The sequence below is a fragment of the Fibroporia radiculosa genome (genome assembly GCF_000313525.1).
Source record: "Fibroporia radiculosa TFFH 294 genomic supercontigs, scaffold2149, whole genome shotgun sequence".
Classification (NCBI taxonomy): Eukaryota; Fungi; Basidiomycota; class Agaricomycetes; order Polyporales; family Fibroporiaceae; genus Fibroporia; species Fibroporia radiculosa.
In genome coordinates, this window is record NW_012133338.1 from 73286 (window position 1) to 92900 (window position 19615).

At 50.7% G+C, this 19615-nt stretch overlaps 10 protein-coding genes across 10 annotated transcripts; 5 read left to right on the top strand and 5 right to left on the bottom strand.

Annotated features, from left to right (window-relative positions):
- Positions 1-68: 68 nt before the first annotated feature.
- On the bottom strand, positions 69-823 carry FIBRA_03651 (uncharacterized protein; the record flags this gene model as incomplete). Its single annotated transcript, XM_012325484.1, has 6 exons — positions 69-115; positions 175-244; positions 296-418; positions 478-608; positions 660-736; positions 801-823. The coding sequence occupies 6 exons, from the start codon at positions 821-823 to the stop codon at positions 69-71; spliced, it is 471 nt and encodes a 156-aa protein (XP_012180874.1).
- A 255-nt stretch (positions 824-1078) lies between these two features.
- FIBRA_03652 (uncharacterized protein) lies at positions 1079-2888 on the top strand (the record flags this gene model as incomplete). Its single annotated transcript, XM_012325485.1, has 5 exons — positions 1079-1393; positions 1450-2058; positions 2116-2427; positions 2490-2667; positions 2725-2888. The coding sequence occupies 5 exons, from the start codon at positions 1079-1081 to the stop codon at positions 2886-2888; spliced, it is 1578 nt and encodes a 525-aa protein (XP_012180875.1).
- A 96-nt stretch (positions 2889-2984) lies between these two features.
- On the bottom strand, positions 2985-5284 carry FIBRA_03653 (uncharacterized protein; the record flags this gene model as incomplete). The annotated part of the gene is made up of 10 exons (XM_012325486.1): positions 2985-3161; positions 3219-3353; positions 3402-3635; positions 3692-3827; positions 3882-4030; positions 4084-4307; positions 4355-4448; positions 4519-4789; positions 4840-4946; positions 5003-5284. 10 exons carry the CDS (start codon positions 5282-5284, stop codon positions 2985-2987), a joined length of 1809 nt encoding a protein of 602 aa, XP_012180876.1.
- Positions 5285-5708: 424 nt separating this feature from the next.
- FIBRA_03654 (uncharacterized protein) lies at positions 5709-7707 on the top strand (the record flags this gene model as incomplete). Its single annotated transcript, XM_012325487.1, has 6 exons — positions 5709-5868; positions 5917-6023; positions 6112-6177; positions 6231-6497; positions 6551-7274; positions 7337-7707. The coding sequence occupies 6 exons, from the start codon at positions 5709-5711 to the stop codon at positions 7705-7707; spliced, it is 1695 nt and encodes a 564-aa protein (XP_012180877.1).
- A 491-nt stretch (positions 7708-8198) lies between these two features.
- FIBRA_03655 (uncharacterized protein) lies at positions 8199-9020 on the bottom strand (the record flags this gene model as incomplete). Its single annotated transcript, XM_012325488.1, has 4 exons — positions 8199-8329; positions 8384-8450; positions 8498-8622; positions 8681-9020. The coding sequence occupies 4 exons, from the start codon at positions 9018-9020 to the stop codon at positions 8199-8201; spliced, it is 663 nt and encodes a 220-aa protein (XP_012180878.1).
- Positions 9021-9372: 352 nt separating this feature from the next.
- FIBRA_03656 (uncharacterized protein) lies at positions 9373-10514 on the top strand (the record flags this gene model as incomplete). The annotated part of the gene is made up of 5 exons (XM_012325489.1): positions 9373-9460; positions 9512-9554; positions 9607-9767; positions 9822-10188; positions 10244-10514. The coding sequence occupies 5 exons, from the start codon at positions 9373-9375 to the stop codon at positions 10512-10514; spliced, it is 930 nt and encodes a 309-aa protein (XP_012180879.1).
- Positions 10515-11058: 544 nt separating this feature from the next.
- Positions 11059-13074, bottom strand: FIBRA_03657 (uncharacterized protein; the record flags this gene model as incomplete). Its single annotated transcript, XM_012325490.1, has 6 exons — positions 11059-11299; positions 11356-11753; positions 11802-12142; positions 12188-12615; positions 12667-12903; positions 12953-13074. 6 exons carry the CDS (start codon positions 13072-13074, stop codon positions 11059-11061), a joined length of 1767 nt encoding a protein of 588 aa, XP_012180880.1.
- Positions 13075-13373: 299 nt separating this feature from the next.
- Positions 13374-16302, top strand: FIBRA_03658 (uncharacterized protein; the record flags this gene model as incomplete). The annotated part of the gene is made up of 10 exons (XM_012325491.1): positions 13374-13492; positions 13540-13576; positions 13641-13659; positions 13724-14028; positions 14078-14298; positions 14347-14555; positions 14610-14680; positions 14733-14843; positions 14897-14937; positions 14991-16302. The coding sequence occupies 10 exons, from the start codon at positions 13374-13376 to the stop codon at positions 16300-16302; spliced, it is 2445 nt and encodes an 814-aa protein (XP_012180881.1).
- Positions 16303-16516: 214 nt separating this feature from the next.
- On the top strand, positions 16517-17548 carry FIBRA_03659 (uncharacterized protein; the record flags this gene model as incomplete). The annotated part of the gene is made up of 1 exon (XM_012325492.1): positions 16517-17548. The coding sequence occupies one exon, from the start codon at positions 16517-16519 to the stop codon at positions 17546-17548; it is 1032 nt and encodes a 343-aa protein (XP_012180882.1).
- Positions 17549-17710: 162 nt separating this feature from the next.
- On the bottom strand, positions 17711-19247 carry FIBRA_03660 (uncharacterized protein; the record flags this gene model as incomplete). Its single annotated transcript, XM_012325493.1, has 3 exons — positions 17711-18739; positions 18794-18844; positions 18897-19247. 3 exons carry the CDS (start codon positions 19245-19247, stop codon positions 17711-17713), a joined length of 1431 nt encoding a protein of 476 aa, XP_012180883.1.
- Positions 19248-19615: the final 368 nt, after the last annotated feature.

Sequence of the window (19615 nt, forward strand, 5' to 3'; positions counted from 1 at the left end):
CGACAATCCAGAGAGATTCAAGAGGAGAAAACCAGTGTGTAGGGATGTGAGGGAGTTGGCGAGAAGATTTACAGCTTCACTTCCTTGAGACCATCTTTCCAGAAGGTGAAGTAGGCTGCACGATGTGTCAACCAGTCAGAATAATACTCTGCTTCAGGTTAAGACAAGACATACGAGTGATGCCGTCCTCCCGGTAGTTAAGGAGTGCAACCATGCCTTCAGGGTTCATTGATTCGCCAGTGTACTGTGCAACTCTCAATTAAGTCTAGGGCTCGATTAGTCTTAATATACATACAAATTCGTAGTCTTTGAAGTTTGCGACAAGTTTCTTAGCGAAAGCCTGCGCGCCCTTCTCGAAAGCCTCGACACGCTCAGGCTTGGTTTTCTGTAGCTCAGTTTTGACAACTTTCATGTAGCCCTGGGATAAATTACTACGATCAGCACGCTCTACAAGACGACAGACACATTTCAACGAACCTTGAGATAGGCTAGGTACGTCTTCTTGTCGAATTGCGTCGATTGAAGACGGAAAGAGTAAACAACATTGTTGACCTGGGTCGCACCATCCTCCAAGGCGTCATCCTGATCCTCCGCAGAGGGGTTGGCACCTATGAAACGTTAGTAGCTCGTCAAATGCATGAGATCTAGTGCGTCTGTACCAATGTCAACATCGGCCCCGGCCTTTACTGTGATCAAGCTGCAGTCTACTTCAAACACAACGTCATCGACCTCCTTGCTGCAGACAGGGCAAGCCGGTAATGAGCGTGAAGTCGCCGAGTGAAGAACAAGAGGTGACATACATAGGGAAGGCGTCGGAAAACATCTCATCGCCACTGAGAACATCTGAGTACAACAACATCTTGGAATTTTAGGGAGACAGATAGACAGAGAACGATGGCTACAGACAGGGACAGAACGAGTATGGTACACAGTTGTAGGTCACTTATGGGACAGAAAAATCAAGCTCGGAACAAATCAATCGATCTTTTATCGATCACGTGCACGCTTCGAAAATAGCCGGTGCCAGTTCTAGGAGCGATCGAATATTATACTAGACTCCCGCTCACTCGAGGCGGCCATGGACTACCAGCCGGTGGTGGTCGCGAGGCATCCACGCCCGTCGTCCACAAAACACAATGCAGAGTCAAAGTACTGGCGGCTATTTAAGCATCCTGTCTTCATCAAGGAATATGCACCTATCACTTCCGTTCATTTCTCGCCTTCAAAGCCTCACAGATATGCCGTGACTGCCGCTACACGAGTGCAAATTTACGCACCGAGAACCCAAAAGGTTACCAAGACTATCTCGAGATTCAAAGACGTGGCCCGGAGCGGCAACATACGTGGAGACGGAAAACTGGTCATTGCAGGGGACGATACCGGCCTCATACAGGTCAGTTTTCAGTCCGATGTGTCGAAGTCAAGTGCCTGATATTCGGACCTATGCAGATCTTTGACATAAACTCGCGCGCTATTCTTCGAACGCTGGACTCGCATAAGCAGCCCGTGCATGTCACTAAATTCTCCTCCCTTGATCAAACACGGGTGCTTTCATGCTCGGACGACACCACCGTGAAGCTTTGGGATGTTCCCTCTCAGTCGTGTATCGCTACTTTTACTGACCATACCGATTACGTCCGCTCAGGGCAAGTGTCGACCTCCAGCCCTCACCTCATTCTGACAGGCTCATACGATACTACCGTGCGGCTGTATGACTCGAGAACGGGAGCATGTGAAATGCTGATGGGAGGCGACACTGGTGAAGGAGGAAGTCATAACACTGCTCCCGTGGAACAGGTTTTGATGTTTCCCTCTGGAACTATTGCATTATCATCTGCAGGACCGATACTACGTGTCTGGGATCTAGTGGCTGGCGGTCGCTGTACGCGCGCTCTGTCCAATCACCAGAAGACTATCACCGCTATGGTCTTTGACACCAAAGCAAGTAGGCTCCTGACTGGCGGGCTGGACCAGATGGTGAAGGTGTACGACGTGAGCACATACAAAGTCGTACACACAATGCGATACCCAGCTCCGGTTCTGTGCCTCGCAATCTCGGTACGTCTGCATCCTCGGATATATAGGGCTCTCCAGGTATAGATATTCTTTTTACAGCCGGATGAGACCCACATAGCAGCAGGCATGTCGGATGGCACGCTATCCGTTCGCCGTCGACAGCCAAAGGCTTCAGAGCCGGCTGCCGCAGACTTGAATTCTGCTCTTCGTTCCAGCAATTATGAGTCATACCTTGGGGGCACAATACCTCCTATAGGACAAGGCCGTGTACGTCAAAAGATAAAATCAAAACCAATAGGCGATGCGGACGAACTCAAGGTTGAGAGCAGACGAAAGAAGCGACTACGTGACTACGACAAGATGTTGAAGGGGTTCAAGTATTCCGCGGCACTTGACTCGGTTCTGAGAAAGGTTTGTGCATGCGAAATTGCTTACAGCTGTCACAATTAATTGCAGGTATACATATAAAGCAGGTTCCGCCAACTACAAAATTCGCTCTGATCCAAGAACTCATTCACCGTGACGGTTTGCATTCAGCACTCGCTGGCCGTGACGATGTATTACTGGAGCCAATTCTTGGACTCCTTTTGAAGTACGTGGCGGACCCGCGCTTTGGCGAGATGGTTTGCGATATGGCTGGCGTCGTAATTGGTTTGTGGTGTCTCTTCACTAGCAAGAGAGTAGTTTTAACGAGATTGTTTTCTTCAGAAATGTACACGCCAGTGCTTGGACAATCTCCTCTTATCGATACCCTATTCGCCAGGCTTCGCAAAAAGGTAGCTGCGGAACTACGCTTCCAACAAGAGCTTGTGAGAACGAAGGGGGCTCTGGACATGCTCCTCTCGTCTGCCGCCCTGTTTGTAGTAGCATAGCATATAACCTGTATAGTGCAATACGGATTTCCAAGAGCAGCACACGTGCAAATCTTATACAAAAGTATTGTAAAGTAGTGTACGGTATCCCGCTAATCAACATCCCTTCATGAAAGCAATTAAGTTTCGCAAGATTTCTCTCCGTGATAGGGAACCATCGTCTTGCCCACTCGGTTCCTCATCAATGTTGTCATGGTAGGTTTGGAGCGTGTTAACAATGTCTTGTAATGATCGATTTCTCCTGCCCAGCATATTTTGTACATGCGTTCGAATCTATGAGTGCCTGGGTTAGCAGAGATGTGTGCACAATACGTGAAGACAGAAACACACTCCATCGTCTTCCATGACGACCCATGCAAGAATATAGTCCACAGTCTGAAATGTGAATAATCCTCCGTTTAATCGTTGTAAGTACCACAAGTCTTCTTGTTCAGGGCCAAGCTCTTGGTTGTCATCAAGCAATTCCTGTAGGCAGTTGGAACCCTGGAGAGCTGCACATCTTCACACACGCACCTTCTTCTCTGTTTCGATTGCTTTTTCGACTGTCTTCAAGCGACCTTGCGCAGAATATCTGATCTCAAGCAACTTCTCCGTTTTCTCATAGCTATTCTCTACAAATTTCGCTAATAGCCTTACTCTCGCAGGCGAGTCCGACGGAAGGTTGGACAGGAGCGACGCGACGATACCTAGCGCATGCGACGTATCCTCCGATGCGGGGGTTGATGTATGAGCCTTTTTTTTCGAGATCTACGATAGAGCGTATGGGTGCGAGCTCAGTCATGTCCTGGAAATAACGCACTAACCTTGCCCATGAAAGCAGAAAACAGTGTCTTGAGTCCTAATGCCTCGACGAAAACCTCACAAGTTGCAGTGCCTGCAGATCCTGACATTGCATAATCTAGAACTTTGATGGATCGTGATCGCGATTGCATTTTTTCTCTGCCGAAAATTATGAGTTCCACATCATACAGTGGGCGAAGAGGGACGACCAACTTCATCATGATCACCATCAAATCTACACCCTCACTATCCAAGAAGAGCTTTTTGATTTCCGCTTCAGCTAGTGCCGAACATAATGAGTCAAAGACGTTCTCCATGAACTCGGTCTCATCCGGGTCGACGGGATCTTTTCGTCGGAAGTGCTATGCGTGACCTTGAAGACGAGACACATTTAATAAGGCGCTTAGTGGCTCACCGACAAGACTTTCAAAATGACCTCTACGCCATCTCTTTTCCCAAACTCTAAACGATTTGTTCGATCGGTCTGTAGTAAGATTGACAACAATTCTGCTGCATATCCGCGATTCTCGTTGTGTCCCTTTAATTGTATCCTATCGAGTAGCCATTTGAGAATGTTCGTCTTTGCGACAAGTTGTGGCGCAAAATCAACGTTGAATCCGAGAATGTTCTCGAATATACCTGCAAGAATATGGGTGAAGTCATTTACCAAAGGTCGAAGAGCATACCAAGGATGTGGAATACGCCTTGTCTGTCGGACTCTTCGTCCTCATTTAGACGAATGAGATTGTCCACGAGGAGCTCGGACACCGAATTCTCCATCTGTACATTTGTAACATTAGTAGGATTGTCAGTGCCAATGATGTGGCAGCAGTATAACAGACAGACCTACCAGGCCCTCAATGAGCATCTTCAGGGCCTCTTCCCTAGTCCCTTCTGCCTCCTCATCTTCCTCTAGCTCATTCCCAACTTCTTCATCTGTCAGTTCGTGCACAATTTCGACAATGTCAATTGCAATGTCAGCATTCTCATGACTCAACAGTCCCACAAGACGCGCAAGTGCACCGGATTTGACTAGCTCTGAATAGGCAATATGGGGAACTTGAGCAAGGGGTAGGAGGGCTTTAATTGCGGCGTCTAGATCCGCCTCAGAATCGATGAATCTGGGACCTCAAGTCAGTTTGAAATGGAGTGTATCCACTATGTCACCTACTTTGTGGGATCATCTGGGTACTTTGACCGCTGATCTTGGTTTTTATTCGCCGCTCGTTCGAACCGCAGTAGCAGCCGACGCACACCAGGCAGCGCCAACTCCTCAAGCTAGCCAACCACAATCAGCTTACGGGTCAGAGGCAACGAACTTAGGTATAACACACGTCTTCCCGTGCTTCCTCTCCTCCATCTTTGTCGAATATGTTGAGAATGTCTTTCTGCTCTTTCGTCAAACCGCCACCAAAGAAGCGGCCCTCGTCATCTTCCTCCGCAAAGTAATCGGCATCGCCTCCTGGCGCGAAGTCGCCAGCCATCTCTTCGGCCTCTTCCCCCTCCTCGTCTTGGACGGTAGTTGCACGCGACTTTCCCCTAGTTGGGGGAACAGTAGGTGCAGTGTCGCTTGGAACTGCTGGAACTTCTACGTCCATCCTCATCCTTTTGAGCATGTCGGGTGTGGGATTGTCTGGCATCCGTCTCTTGTTTCCACCCACGGGCAGCTTAGGGACCTAAGGATGATAGTATTACACTGGCATGCACGAATACTAAGAAACACGGCTCGCCTTGAAAAGCTTGTCGATATCCATTACGGAAATCCACAGGACTTAGTATAGACAGGAAAAGCGAATGTAAAGCCTCTGAGCTCAAACTAAGGAAGGGAACGACTCCGAGAACTTGACCCGGCGTCTCGTGACAATCGCGACGCGTCGCGCGCTCGACTCATACATAGTCTCATACTTCAAGTTACTAGTAACCGGTAACCGCTACTATCCCGTCACTGCAATCTAGACTATTGATCTCTTTTGCACAGACTGACGAATTGGTCGTGCGAATAGTCCCAAATCTTCTCTTGTCGTAGGTAGTAGATTTCTCATGCCAATCTCGCGTTGCTTGAAGTCCAAACCATTCGCGTTCTCCCTGAGACATGCGAGGCAAACGAGCAAGCGAGCGTTCTCCGCTACAGCGTATGAGGATAGTGATGTGGTGATTGTGGGTGGTGGACCAGCAGGTCTTGCACTAGCCAATGCTCTTGGTGCGCCCTGTATTACTACAGTTGTCGCGCTTCTCATGACGGAGCTAGGTGCAGCCAGGCCAATTGCGGAGCGACTCAAAGTCACCCTCATAGAAGCCGGTGACCTATCAAAAATTAGATACTGGAATCCTTTATCCAGTGCTTTCTCAAACCGGGTAAGTTCAATAACGAATGCATCGCGAACCTTCCTGAGTGGTGAGCATACTCAACTTTCCATATTATCCTCCGTTTTTATGACAAGAGCCCACAGATACCGGGGCATGGTCTCACGTCGATGAATCACGGACTATGCCCATTGGAGAGATGCAAGTAAGCCCAAATGTCCGATTCCAGGTTGTCGGCTGATTATTGCCTGGACATAGGTCTGGGATGGGCTCTCTGATGCACGCATCACATTCTCAGCATCTGATATAAGTGTAGCTGGTAAAGATGCTCCTGGAGAGATGGCCCGCCTTACAGAAAATCTCAACCTTCAGCGCGCTCTTCTCCATAGTCTCGCAAATAGACCGTCCATCGAACTAGTCGACAAAGTCCGAGTTCAATCTATCCAGCAAGACGAGCGAGAGCACGGAGGAAGGTGGCCTCTGGTCTATCTGTCTGACGGACGGGCTATACGCGCCAGATTACTGGTATTTTACCATTTCTGATTCTTGCATTTGGCATATTTGCAACAGCTACACAGGTTGGTGCCGATGGTTTCAATTCTCCTGTACGCTCATATGCAGGCATCCAATCCTACGGTTGGGCATACGACGCGCAGGCTATTGTAGCTACATTGAACCACCATCCTCGGACAATGCTTGAGCCTCCAAATACCATCGCCTACCAGCGTTTCCTACCAACCGGCCCTATCGCGTTTCTTCCCCTCTCTCCCACCACTTCGTCACTAGTTTGGTCTACGAAACCTCATTTGGCCAAGACACTTTTGGAAGCAGATCCCTCTACACTGGCGACCATGGTCAATGCTGCCTTCCGTCTCCCTAATATCTCATTGAGATACATCTATGAAAGATTTCTCGATAACCATACGTCAGGCGTTACGCTGACACCCGAAGACTTGTACTCGGAGATCAGTTTTCGTGAGCGTTCACACGGGGTAAATCCGCACTCTGCATACTCTTCAATGACTATGCGAGCAGTACTAGGGGGAGTCCCGCCTTCGGATGCCGGAGCACTCCCACCATTTGTAACCTCAATTCAACAAGGGACAGCTGCTTCATTCCCATTGCGTTTTAGTCACGCGGATACATATATCGGCGAAGGTCAAGGTACACGGACTGTATTGGTTGGAGATGCGGCACACACTGTCCATCCACTGGCCGGCCAAGGGCTTAACATGGGTCTAGGAGATGTAGAAGCCCTCGTGAATTGCATTGAGACAGCAGTCATTCATGGTGGAGATGTAGGTCAGTGCAACAACTCATGGAAACAAGGATTGAGGAACCTTGCTAATCATTACACTTGAAAGGCTCACACACAGCACTCTTTCCATACGCCCGTGCTCGTTATTTGGAGAACCACAAAGTGATGTCTGCTGTAGACAAGCTCCACAAGTTGTACTCCTCCACCGCAGAACCCATCGTATGGGCACGCTCTGTCGGTGTCGAGGTCCTGAATGAATTGGACACTATCAAGGCGGCAATTATGATGACTGCGGGAAGCACTCGCAACCACCGACAGGATTCACAAGGTGCTAGCCGAAGTGTGGCAGTGAGTGGTGTCGAAAATCTTGCGAAAGGCGTGAGCGCCTTAGGTACAATGGCGGAGGGCTTTGTTGATGTCGTCGGAGTGGGCGTACAAGGTATACTAAGACAGTTGTCGAGTTCAAGTAGACGGTAATAGACGTGTCTTCTACGTTTAATGCGACTGCACAATGATGCACACTGTCATGGGCGGTCACACCAATAACCATGTAACTCACGCGATAGCAAGTGATACGAGCTATTGCGGCCTGTGATAGTTAATGGACTCACACTCGAGCCGGTTGATGATAAGCGGTACACCTCATCGAATATATAGCGCATAACGGAGATGTTGGACAAGCAAGACCCGTGGTTGATCCTAAGTATTTGAACGGGGCGCTTACCATCAAATTGCGAAACCCAAGCACGTACTTAACCCAAGCGAAAGACTGCCATGATGTATCTGCAATTGAATAAAAATGAACCATTATCGATCTACAGCATGCATACACTAACCGTCCAGTTCTGAATACCTTCGGCAGGGAAACAAGTATATGCATAATAGCAAGGGCTGTTAGTCTGTAACACATCCCAGCGGCGAAGCAACATACTCCACTCTCATTCTACAATCATTTGCAGTGCATTGGTTCAGTAAGGCTTATGCCTGCTCTTCTTGAGCTCCTTCTCCAGCTGTCTAGCTTTGCGGTGGCCGATTTCCACAGGATTGACCATGTTGTCGGCCTTCTTCAGTTTTACAGGCCTATTACCAACGTACTTGCCTAGCGCAGCGAGGCTGTTAGATAGTGCTAGTTTCAAAGGTAGCATTCCCGTACCATCCATTTCTTTCCATGCTCTCAAGAAGTCCTCAGGGTCGGAAAATGCCACAAATCCGTACTTAGCCTGTACGGAATTTAGTGATTGATTATTGACTTTCACGCATGACTCACTTTTGCGCTAAGGCGATCCCGAATGACTCTAGCTTTCTGGAAAGACGTATACTTGTTGAATGCATTTGACAGGACGTCATCGGATACATCATTACTCAGATCACCAACAAAAAGTCTGAACCAGGCTGCCCATGAGAATGTCAATACAACACAAAAGTATTCTGAAGAGTAAGAAAGACTTACAAGGATTCCACTCCAGTAAAGTCTGATCTTCCCAGACCTTGCCCGCACCCTTGCGCAACACCGTCGTTCGTTTGCCACCCTTAGCGAGCTTGCCACCTGCTCCTCCGCGCTTGTCAATCATGGCGCCAGGAACATAGACACTCTGCTGAGCCAAGATTCCGACATCATATTCATACGCATTGGCGGGAACAGGCGCACTGTGGGCCGATGAGGAAGATCCGGGAATCGGGTACATTGGTCCTTGGTAAGGTTGATGATACGGGTTGACATCGGCAGCTTGCTGCTGCTGCTGCTGCTGCTGCTGTTGATAATAGTAATTCTGCGAAGCGTATGAATCCATGTTTCGGAATCTTGAAGTGAGCAATGGAGGTAAGACGACGAAGCGAGGCTAGATGGTGGCGGTGAGAGAGAAGGAAAGTGCGTATGCGCTTGTCTACGATACGAGTTGCCGGGTTTGGTACTACTGCTTATGTAAGCCGACTTCCTGGAATCCTCTCAATGTGCGGATTGTGTATACCGCCGCCGTCAACGCCGTTCACACCCCCCTCAAGGTCAGTATTTCTTGACTTAATTGCCTCGAGTGTCCTGGGTATCTATCTGTGCTGTCGAATCATGTCAAATTGCAGCAGAACATGATGGATGGACACCGCCCATATAGGATGTATTCAGGCGACTGATACACTATCCTTTAGATGCCATTCGTCAAGAAAGTCAAGTCTGATGCCTACTTTTCACGGTTCCAAGTGAAGTATCGTCGCCGGAGAGAAGGAAAGACTGACTGTACGTGTTTTTTGGTATGAGTAATAGTGTTCATTCTGACAAGATGTTTAGACTACGCCCGCAAAAGGCTCGTCACCCAGGCGAAGAACAAATAGTGAGTGCCTCCGTCACCTCCCTTAACGTGTAGTTCATTGACTACGGAATAGCAACGCGCCAAAGTACCGCCTCGTCGTTCGTTTCACAAACAAGGAGGTCATTGTGCAGATCGTATACGCACGTCTGCAAGGTGATTTCGTTCTGTGTGCCGCGCGGTCGCGAGAGCTCCCGCGATACGGCATTAACCATGGTCTCACGAACTGGACAGCCGGTGCGTAATCGTATGTCCCAAGCGTGGACAATCAGGCCAACACGATGTCTATAGCATATGCTACTGGTTTGTTATGCGCACGTCGTGCATTGACCAAGCTTGGCCTTGCCGACAAGTATGAGGGTGTTGCAGAGCCCGACGGCACGATTACTATGACTGAGTCTATTGACGAAGAAGATGCGCCTCGTCCGTTCAAATGCTATCTCGATGTCGGTCTAAAGCGCACGTCGACGGGTTCTCGGGTGTTTGGTGCTCTCAAGGGAGCAAGTGACGGTGGCATCTACATTCCCCACAACGAGAAGCGTTTCCCCGGCTACGACCCTGAGTCCAAGGAGTTGGACGCTGAGGTACTCAAGAAGTACATCTTTGGTGGACACGTCGCGGAGTACATGGAGTCTTTGGAGGAGGAGGATGACGAACGGTACGCATGCATCCTCTCGATCTTATGAAGTTCAAATGACGAGCAAATGTTTTAGCTTCAAGAAGCAGTTCGCCACATACCTCGCAGACGGCATCGGCTCGGAAGATATTGAGGAGATCTTCACGAACGCATACGCTGCCATTCGTGAAGATCCTACATTCAAGCCTACCGAGAAGACAACTGACTGGAAATCGGAGACCAAGAAGCACATGTCCGTCAAGTTGACGCTCGCCCAGCGCAGGGAGAGGATCCAGGCTAAGATCGAGGCCTTCCAGGCAGGCGGAGATGCAGAGGCAGAAGAGGATGATGAGGACGACGAGGAGTAGACGCTTTCCCTATTACTCGTCACATGCATGTCATGTATAGCAGCACCACATAGGCTATCCAAAATCAGGCTATTTTATGCCATGTTATGCCATCTATAAGTTTGGAACTGCTGAAAACTGAGCGTCATCAAGTGTATTATCACAGGTGAATTACATGTCCACTGCCAATAGCAAGTGAAAGTATCTTACAACATAGTATTCTTATATACAAAATCACACCAAACCGATGAGTTATGTCACCCTGCTACCCTGAGGTATTGATTTAGTCATCTATGTGACATTGTAAGGATAGACAACTTACTCCCATGCGTAGTTGGAGGTCTCGATAGAGCTGCCTCAATCACCTTCGCTGTCCAGTCAAAAAGTGACACCCCAGTCTGGTCTTGGACCCCATATTGTTCGGTTACCATCGCAGCCCGCTCATTAGCGTTGTTGAGTCTCGATGCAGTACAAACAAATGAAGATCCTTCTGCGAAGGTCACACGGAAATTCCTAGAGGGATAAATGAACACATCATAGGTCGATCTATAGGTCCCACAGGCACTCACAGAACGCAGCCTTCCCACCGCCCAACGCCCCGCCCAGTGAGTGTGTCGACGAACCATGTACCGTTCACAGAACCACAGCGTTCTGTGCCAATATCGCATATTCCCTTGAGGAGACACGCGCCCATCTCATCACCGAGAAGTTGGGAAAGTTGCGGTATTGAAGCGATACCCATGGTGGCTTGGGGAAGATGCGCGATGAGCATGGACGGTGAGAGGAACGTGAACCGAAGGGAATGTCTATACGATTCTTGTTGTGAACATCTACAAACCATGTACAGTGCACTGCAGCATACCGGTTGTCAATACGGATTAGGGCTTGCCCACCTATTGGCCTGGCCCTGTTTTCCCGCAAGTGTGCGATAAATTCCTCTCCGCTGCCACCGACAGCTTCAAACTGAAGACTTGCAGGTACTCCTGCCTGCCTCAACGCCTGCACTTTCCTGTTGATCTCCGAATACACTCGATCGCAAAATGCCCTGTATTGCATCATGTCGATGACGGGCTGCAATATTGGAGGTGGCTGAATTATACCGAGTGGGGCTGACGTCCGACTTCCAATACGCCTCAAGCGTTCCGCTTTCACAAGTGCGTGAGCTCGGAGCAATAGGACATGCAGCGCCGCGAATATCAGATCGCATACATCAGATCCATTACCTGGGAAAGGTGACGGCAGCACAGCGCCCTCGTCAATCTGAATCCATATTAGAAAATCGCAATATACTTTCTAAATGGGCCGTACAAGTTCGAACTGCAAGTCCGTCCCTTGGTCCGCTTCAATTACAATCAGCCTTTCTGAAACACGAGCGGATGCAGTTGGGAGGGTGCTAGCTTCCTTGATTAGAGCTGAAAATATCTCTTGCTCAACAACTTCCGCCTGGGCGGCACGTAGTGAGCCTTCTAGAGACGTATTGTCGATGATTTTGATGACATTCCGAACAGAGTGACGAGACCCAGATGCGCCCGTCGTGATGACTGACACATGCAGCCGAGTGCGCTGCCTTAAAGGGAACTCGAGAGCATTTCCGTCAATTCCCAACGTGGGGATGCGAGCGATAGCTCTTCGTCTGAAAAGCGGCGGAGCTGCAAAGAGTCAGCTCGATTAGCGGTATGTTAAACCTTACGCACATTCTTCCATGCCGAATGAAATGAGGAAATCCTTGGAAGTCTTGTCGGCGCCCTTGCCAGTTGCAGAGCCAAGTGGCAGTGGTGCCGGGACAAGACCCCAGTTTCCTCTTCGGATTCGGAGTGCATCGACCCAATACGTCTCGCTCCTCAAGCGGCCAGACTCCATCTTCTCTGCGGCAAACTTGAAGAGATCCGCTGCTTGTCTAAGTGCCCGGTCTTTTCCTCCCACGACAAGCTGCGCATTAAAAGCTCGCACAGAAGATATTGGGGGTGGCTTGGTAACAACTGTGGCAGTCAACGTCGACTGCTGTGGCTGTGAGCTAGGTTGTGCATCAAGTGCTAAACTAGGTGCCGCCTCAGGCGGCATCGTCGCCGCGAGTAAGAGGGAAAGTAGATCACGCGCTTGTGACATCTCACCAAATGCAATGCTGCCCAACATAAATGAAACGGGCCAAATGCACGTTTGACAATACACTTACTGGAGCTGTGGCAATATCTCCATGCGCATCTTGAACAACTCCTCTGGAGTCATTGGCTGCTTGAGACCTTCGGGCTCTTCCTTCTCGTGAAAGTTCCCTTCGCCTTCATCCTCAACATGGACATCCGGCTCCATGATCATGTCGCGCTCATGCTTCCTCTTGTCGAAGAAGTCGAGACCACGCTCGAGAAATATCCTGCGAAGATTCTCTCCTACCTGGGCAGCGGCGTCTTCCTTTCTAAACACAATCAGCGTATGACCTGTGGCAGGAAGGGTGGATGACATACGGCTCGTGGACGTACTGTCCATCTGGGGTAATATCGAGCAGGGCTGGGATGGGCTGGCCGGCATCATCTTTGTAAGGTCTCTCGAGGGACAGCCTGAGCCTTTTCCATGGGGGTTCTTCCATCGCGACAAGAAAGCGGATGACCAGAGTGGCTGATGCGGTGAATTGGGTGTAGTGTAAGGTCGTCGAACGCGTGTGGAACGCCTGAGTCAGTTGGGAACAGGCTTCAGTCAGTCTTGGCATGTGACTGTCGCGATAGCGCCGGTAAAACCCGGAGCCGTTGACGCCCCGATCCGGATTCCCATACAAGCCTCTCGCCCCCAGTTTTGTCTTCTAGAGTCTAGCTCTCGTCCGAGTCCCGCTTAGAGCGCCTGCTGTTTTGACTCAACTCCTCCTCCCCTCATGTTTGCATGAATCTAGCCATGGTTAAACACACATCCAATTCCACGCCGGAAGGTACCCCTGGTCCCTCCAACGGTATCAGAAGAAAGTCGGAAGAGGAGGATACTAGATTGAGCAAAAAGCCTCGAACTAGAGTCAGGTACGCTAAAAATTCGCTTTCACCTACTGACTTCTAACCGTCTCCAGTTATTCATGTGGAGAATGCCATCGTCGTAAACAAAAGGTAGGTCCTGTATATTGTTCATCCGACGCAGTCATTATTTATAAGCTTGACTTTAGTGCGATAGACAAATTCCGTGCTCCCATGTGAGTATCTAGGTCGCATGCCCTTGCGGTACGGCTGACCTGACAGATACACAATAGTGTATAGCTCGCAAAGTACCCGAGCTATGCAAGGCGTACACCCCGGGCAAGACCGATCAAGACATCCATGTCCGGTTAGCACGGCTTGAGCACATCGTCGAAAATGCGTTGCCACATTACTGGCATCAAGACCATTCATCTGGTTCCCCAGAGGTCATTGGTGACAGACGACGCTCTCCTTCCCCCAGTGCAGATGACGGGAACAGGTCTCAGGCTGAAGACGAGGATCCCTGCGGAGGGATGTTTGAGAGCGGAAGATGGTTCGGCAATAGCGCTTCAGGAAGCGTTGCAGCTCCAGTCGTCTTGGAGCAAGTGTGTTCATTTCGCTTCTCGCGGCGTCATATTGCTGATTCCCGCTCAGCTACAGCATGTGGATAAACTCTCTGCCGGGGATTCACCCTCGGCTCATCAGGTCCCCGCAGATATTCTCCACCCTGAATCCAAAGAACCTAATGCTGCGGACAAATTGAAGAGACTCATTTCCGATTGTGGTTTCTCGCCTACGAAAGTCCCCGAGCTTGTCAACCAGCTTCCCCCCCGTCATTTTTCCAATCGGCTAGTAGATCAATACTTCCTAGCGATGTGGGTGACATATACTCCCGTAACTCATCATCTTAATCATGGTTGTAGAAATTGGACACGATACCCCATATCAGAACGGGACTTCCGCACGTCCTACGCCGCGATCTATGCGGAGGGAATGATGCTCAATCCGAATAATATACGGTTTTTACCATTACTATTCGTAGTACTTGCCATTGCCGTGCGATTAGCTCCTGAACACATTGGTGGAGACGAGCATACGCGCAAGGTGACATCTTCGCGATATTATTGGTCCTGTAAGTGTCATGGAGCTGCGTATGAAGATGTCCACTCAGTAAAAAATTCTGCAGCGCGGAGATCGTTAATTGTTGCAGCCGCGATTGCACCGGACTGCTTTGAGATGGTTATGACTCGGATGCTGGTGAGTACATCATCGGGGGTAGGATGAACACTGGAGTCTCATTGGCGCGCAGAGCGCCCGCTTCCTTGTCCTCGATCGCAGGATGACTGAATCCTGGAACCAGTTGGGCGCCGCCGTCCGGACCGCTCAAGCACTGGGAATGCATCGCGATGGTTCTACGATGGTAAGGATATATGCAATTCGAGTTATCCACAATTGCTTATAGATGGACTGCAGGGTATGGATCTCGTCCAGATAGAAAAGCGAAGGCGTATATGGTCAGCTACTGCGTCTGACTTTCCATCCTATTGTTGCTTATGCTATTTGGAAGGTCGCACTTGTATCATGCAGACCGGTCAATTGCACTGGTCTTGGGGAGACCAGTCGCTATTCAGGACGTCTATACCTCAACCTTGCCACCATGCAACGTGGATGACTTTGTCACTGCGGATCTGCGCAAGCCTCTTCCGCTTACTACCCCCACCCCCAGTACATTCATGATCCTTCGACATACTCTCGCCGGCATCATGGGCCGAGTATCCCATCACTTCCAACAAGTACGATCGACAAGCCACTACTCGGAGGTGCTTGCACTTGATGATGAGCTTGTGAAATTCATGCAGTCGCTTCCCCCCCACTATGCCGTAGATCCTGACACATCCCTTGATCAGTCACATCCTTACATCCCTGTCCACCGCTTCCTCCTCGTCACTGAGATTTTCTTTGTTAGAATCACCCTGAACCGCCCGTATCTTCTGCGTCGATTAGGGACTGATCGATATCAACGCTCGCGCCAGGCGTGCTTTGAAGCCGCTCTTACTGATTACCGCATCCGACGAGCTTGGTTGGCGACGACGACGAAGGAGGTCAGAGATCCAGTTGCAAGCGCATACCGGGAGTTTCAGTCTGCGATGATCGCTGGTATCTATCTCGTCTTGCATCCGAAGGGTAAAGACGCAGAGTTGATGCACGCCGTACTTGCATCATTCCTCAGTAGTCATGATCACAAGGACGTGGACGAGACGACGCGGAGGGAAGTCAACATCATTCAGTTCCTGCAGGACCGTTCGAGACAAATGGCGGATCCGGCTCACGAGAAGACTTTCAAGAAGCCGAACCTGACGATCAACCTTCATGAGACGTCGCCCTCGTCTGGAAGCGTTGCAGGAAAGCGGGAAGCAGATATCCCTGCTACGGTTGGACTCACACTGTCAGAAATCCCATCTGTCCTGATGTCATCAGGCTCGGGTGCTGCGTATGTACACCACGCACCTCACCAGCCGGCGATCCCGTCGCACCTACAACAATTTGATGCGGGTTCTACGCCTGGGACGGGAAGCCCACCTGTGGACGATTCGGAATCGACGGCGCAGACGCTGCTGGACCAGTGGTGCGATATCTTCAGCGGTGGGCCGACGGACGACTCGATGGGCCTGACGGGTCGGTTGTCGTGGGGCACACCTGGGCTGAGCGACCTGTCGGGATGGTTGCCCACGACGCCACCGGCGGGAGGGAACGAGCCACTACCTGGACTGGATGGATCGGACTGGAGTTATTGGGAATCGTTGGTGAACCAGATCCGTAGCAGCCCGATGATTGGAGGAGACAAGAGGCATGGGATGTCGAGGGAAGATCTACCGTAGGTGTGGGTGACGCATTTGTAGACTATAGATGCTTTGCGCATAGTAATTGTTTATGATGGTGCTTTTAACTTACGTGCCCTGTAGTCGTTTTGTACAGACTTGAAAGCGATTTGTATGCTGGGATGACGTCAGGATAGTGTGCACCCACTTGGGTTAGTGCGTCCGTGCCTCGCAAGTCCACGCTCGCGTCTTATCCTCCTATCTCTCCTGCACCATGGCCAAACGTCCCAGGCCAGACGACCCAGACGAATCCGTCCCCAAGAAGCCCCGCACCCTCCCTCCCGCAGAGCCCTCCACAACCCTCGCCGTCCTCTCGTGGAATGTCGACACTCCCGTACCCTTCCTCACCCTCTCTCCTCGCAAGGCCGGTCCCTCCCTCATCCCTCCAGGCACCAACCTCTCGCTTCTCTCCGATCTCCTCTCCCGCAACAACTTCCCCGACTTTGTCTGTCTCCAGGAAGTCCGTGCTCGCCAGACAGATAAGCAATGGATATCTGGCCTCAAAGCGGCTCCAACCTGGAACCTCGCAGAGCCAAAGTACACCATGTACTCCTCCCTAAGCCGAGCTACGCGTGGCCAGCGTCATTTTGGCGTCGTCACTTACACTCGACGCCCAGATCTCGTTGCAGTTGCCCGTGAGGTGGACTGGGACGCCGAAGGGCGCGTCCTCATCCTCGAGATGAAGAACGGCTGGGCCCTCATCAACGTCTATGCGTTGAATGGGAGCGAATTCATGTGGCGGGATCCTCTGGGCAAGGTTCCTCCCAAGACTCGCAACGAGCGCAAGCGCGAGTTTAACCAGCTCCTCCTCGAGGAATGTCGTGCAATGCAGGCCCGAGGCTTGCGCCTGGTGCTCATCGGCGACTTTAACATCTCGCTCACTAAGCGAGACTGCGTTCCCCGGCTGCGCACGGAATACCCACACTCCCTAGCGCGCAAGGAGTTTCAGGAGGGGTTCATACCGAGTCTCGACCTTGTGGATGTATACCGCATACTGCACGGGACCCAGCCTGCGTTCAGCTGGTTTGCAAAAGGCAAGCCACAAGGCGCCGATTGTGCCAGGGTAGACTATGCCCTTGTTGAACGGTCACTGCTGAGCCGGGTCGTGGAGACGAGATACTTGGAAGATAGCAAGGAACGTGCACACAGTGACCACGCCCCTGTCATGCTAACGCTTCGCGACATGCAAGCTCTGGATAATCCTGAACCACCCTCGGCTGTGCAATCTTCTTCCGGGATAGCATGATCTAACACGTTTATCATCTGTACCGGATCTGTACATTTAGCTAAATTATAATTATTTTGTCGTGTAAGCAGGTTCACATCGTCACAGATCCGCGCACACTCAGCTTTATGCAATATTAGGAAATGTATTCAATACTGTAGATCGTACCAGGGCTGTGTGCTACTACAGTATCGGTACCCAGACTATGGCGAAGAGCGCATACACCCAGGTAGGACCCAGAGAACTGCGGATCCTAGGAGCGTCAGCACTTGCCAAGTTTGCACCATTCGTCCCGTTGAACTCTGATCTCGAGGTATTGCTGGATGCCATAGCAGTGTTGGAGGATGATCCCGTCCAAGCTGGTTGAGCTGCTTTAGCCTCTTTTGCAGGGAGGTTGGCGGTTGGTGCGAGAGTCCGCCGAGTGGCATGCTCGCTCTTGGTACGGCTGACAGAGTGGGTCGTCGCTGGCTTCTCATTGCGGGAAGACGTCATGAAGATACTCGTCATGGTCGACCCATTGTCGTCATCGCTAGAGTCCCCATTGCCCGAGTCGTCATCGCCAGAGCCATCACTGCTAGAGCCGTTATCGTTGTCAGAACCTGAGTCCGCGGAACTTGTACTAGAATCATCGCCAGAGCCATCGCCGCTCGAGTTTGAGTATTTAGAATCAGAGCCGTCGCTACCACCTGTGCCAGAATCGTCGCTGCCGGGTGAATCCGCGGCACCGGTCACATTAGCATCATTTGCGTCCGTCGTGCTGGGGGTGGCAGTGTTCGATGCCTGGACCTTCTCGGCGTGAGTCAAACTAGGCTTTCTGTCAGGGCCCACAGTACTATCCATGCTGTGCGTTCGCTCGTGCTCGCCGGTGGCGTGATGATGCGACGACTTGGGAGTGTCCGAACTCGTATCGGGAGTATCCTTGACATTCCCATAGTTATTGTCCTGTGACCCTTCGCTTCTGACAACGGTGGTGGATCTCCCATGGACAACCGTCGAAGAACTCTTCGACTCTCCTGAGTCATCTTGCGCAGAGGTATCATCGTCTGGATTACAAGCACCATTTTCATCAGACGTTGGATTGTCAGAGGAGAACTTGGAGGATGGTCCGCTCGAGTTAGAATAGACCAGTATTCCGTTTCCCCATGGTATCGGATCACCATTCGGCTGTTGAGCATACTGGGGAGGGGCGCTCGTGTTGGAAGGAGATGCGATCTATCATCAATTAGCAATTCATAAATTCTTGACGAAGCTGGAAGAGATAAGAACCGTGAATCGAGTAGTCCAGCTGGAAGCCGCGCGATCGTCGCCGTTAGTGAACTGAGTTCCTCGTCAGTATTAAACAAAACAGTATCCGAACGAAAGAGGTTACTTGGTAGAAATATATGTCGGAGTATGGATCCACTTCAGGACACGTCCAAATATACGGCGAGAGGCTGGGATCGGTTCCGTCCAGGTCAAACGCGACGCGAGTTACCAATGACATGTTATTGTCGGAACCAGACATTAAATCTGCACCGAGCATGAAATAGTCGAGTTTATAAAACGCAAAGCGGTACAACGTACCAATAGTGACATTCTTCCAGGTGCCACTTGTGTCTACGCTCCATTTAAGAGTACAATCTGAGCCAGCAGCAAAAATATCTCCGGGACCAGGTGCAAGGGGTGCAATGTCTCCAAGTACGAGCTCGGCTAAAACAAGGCAAACAGCGTGAGCTGCCATAGCAGAGCGTTGGCTCGAGTATCTAGAAAGCGAATTCCGCCAGCAAGTGAAAGTAAGAAAAGGTGGTACCAGACCACAGGAGAAACAGAGACGCGAGAATTGACTGTTACATTCAGCTCAGATTTTATCCGCATGTCTAGCGGCTGGCATCAAGTCTGAACGGTCAGAAACGCAATTCGGGTCAAGTTCGTCAAGATGGAGCTCGAGCCACGACGCATTGGCGGAAGAATTGAAGGCGTCGGCGACGGTCGCAGCCACCGGTGGTGGGAAGCGCCAGTCACATGGGCCACAAAGAGAGACGGGCTTGGCAGTGGAAGCCGCTGGCAAACGCGCAGGCCCACGCCCGCCTGGTCTGTACCCCACGATGC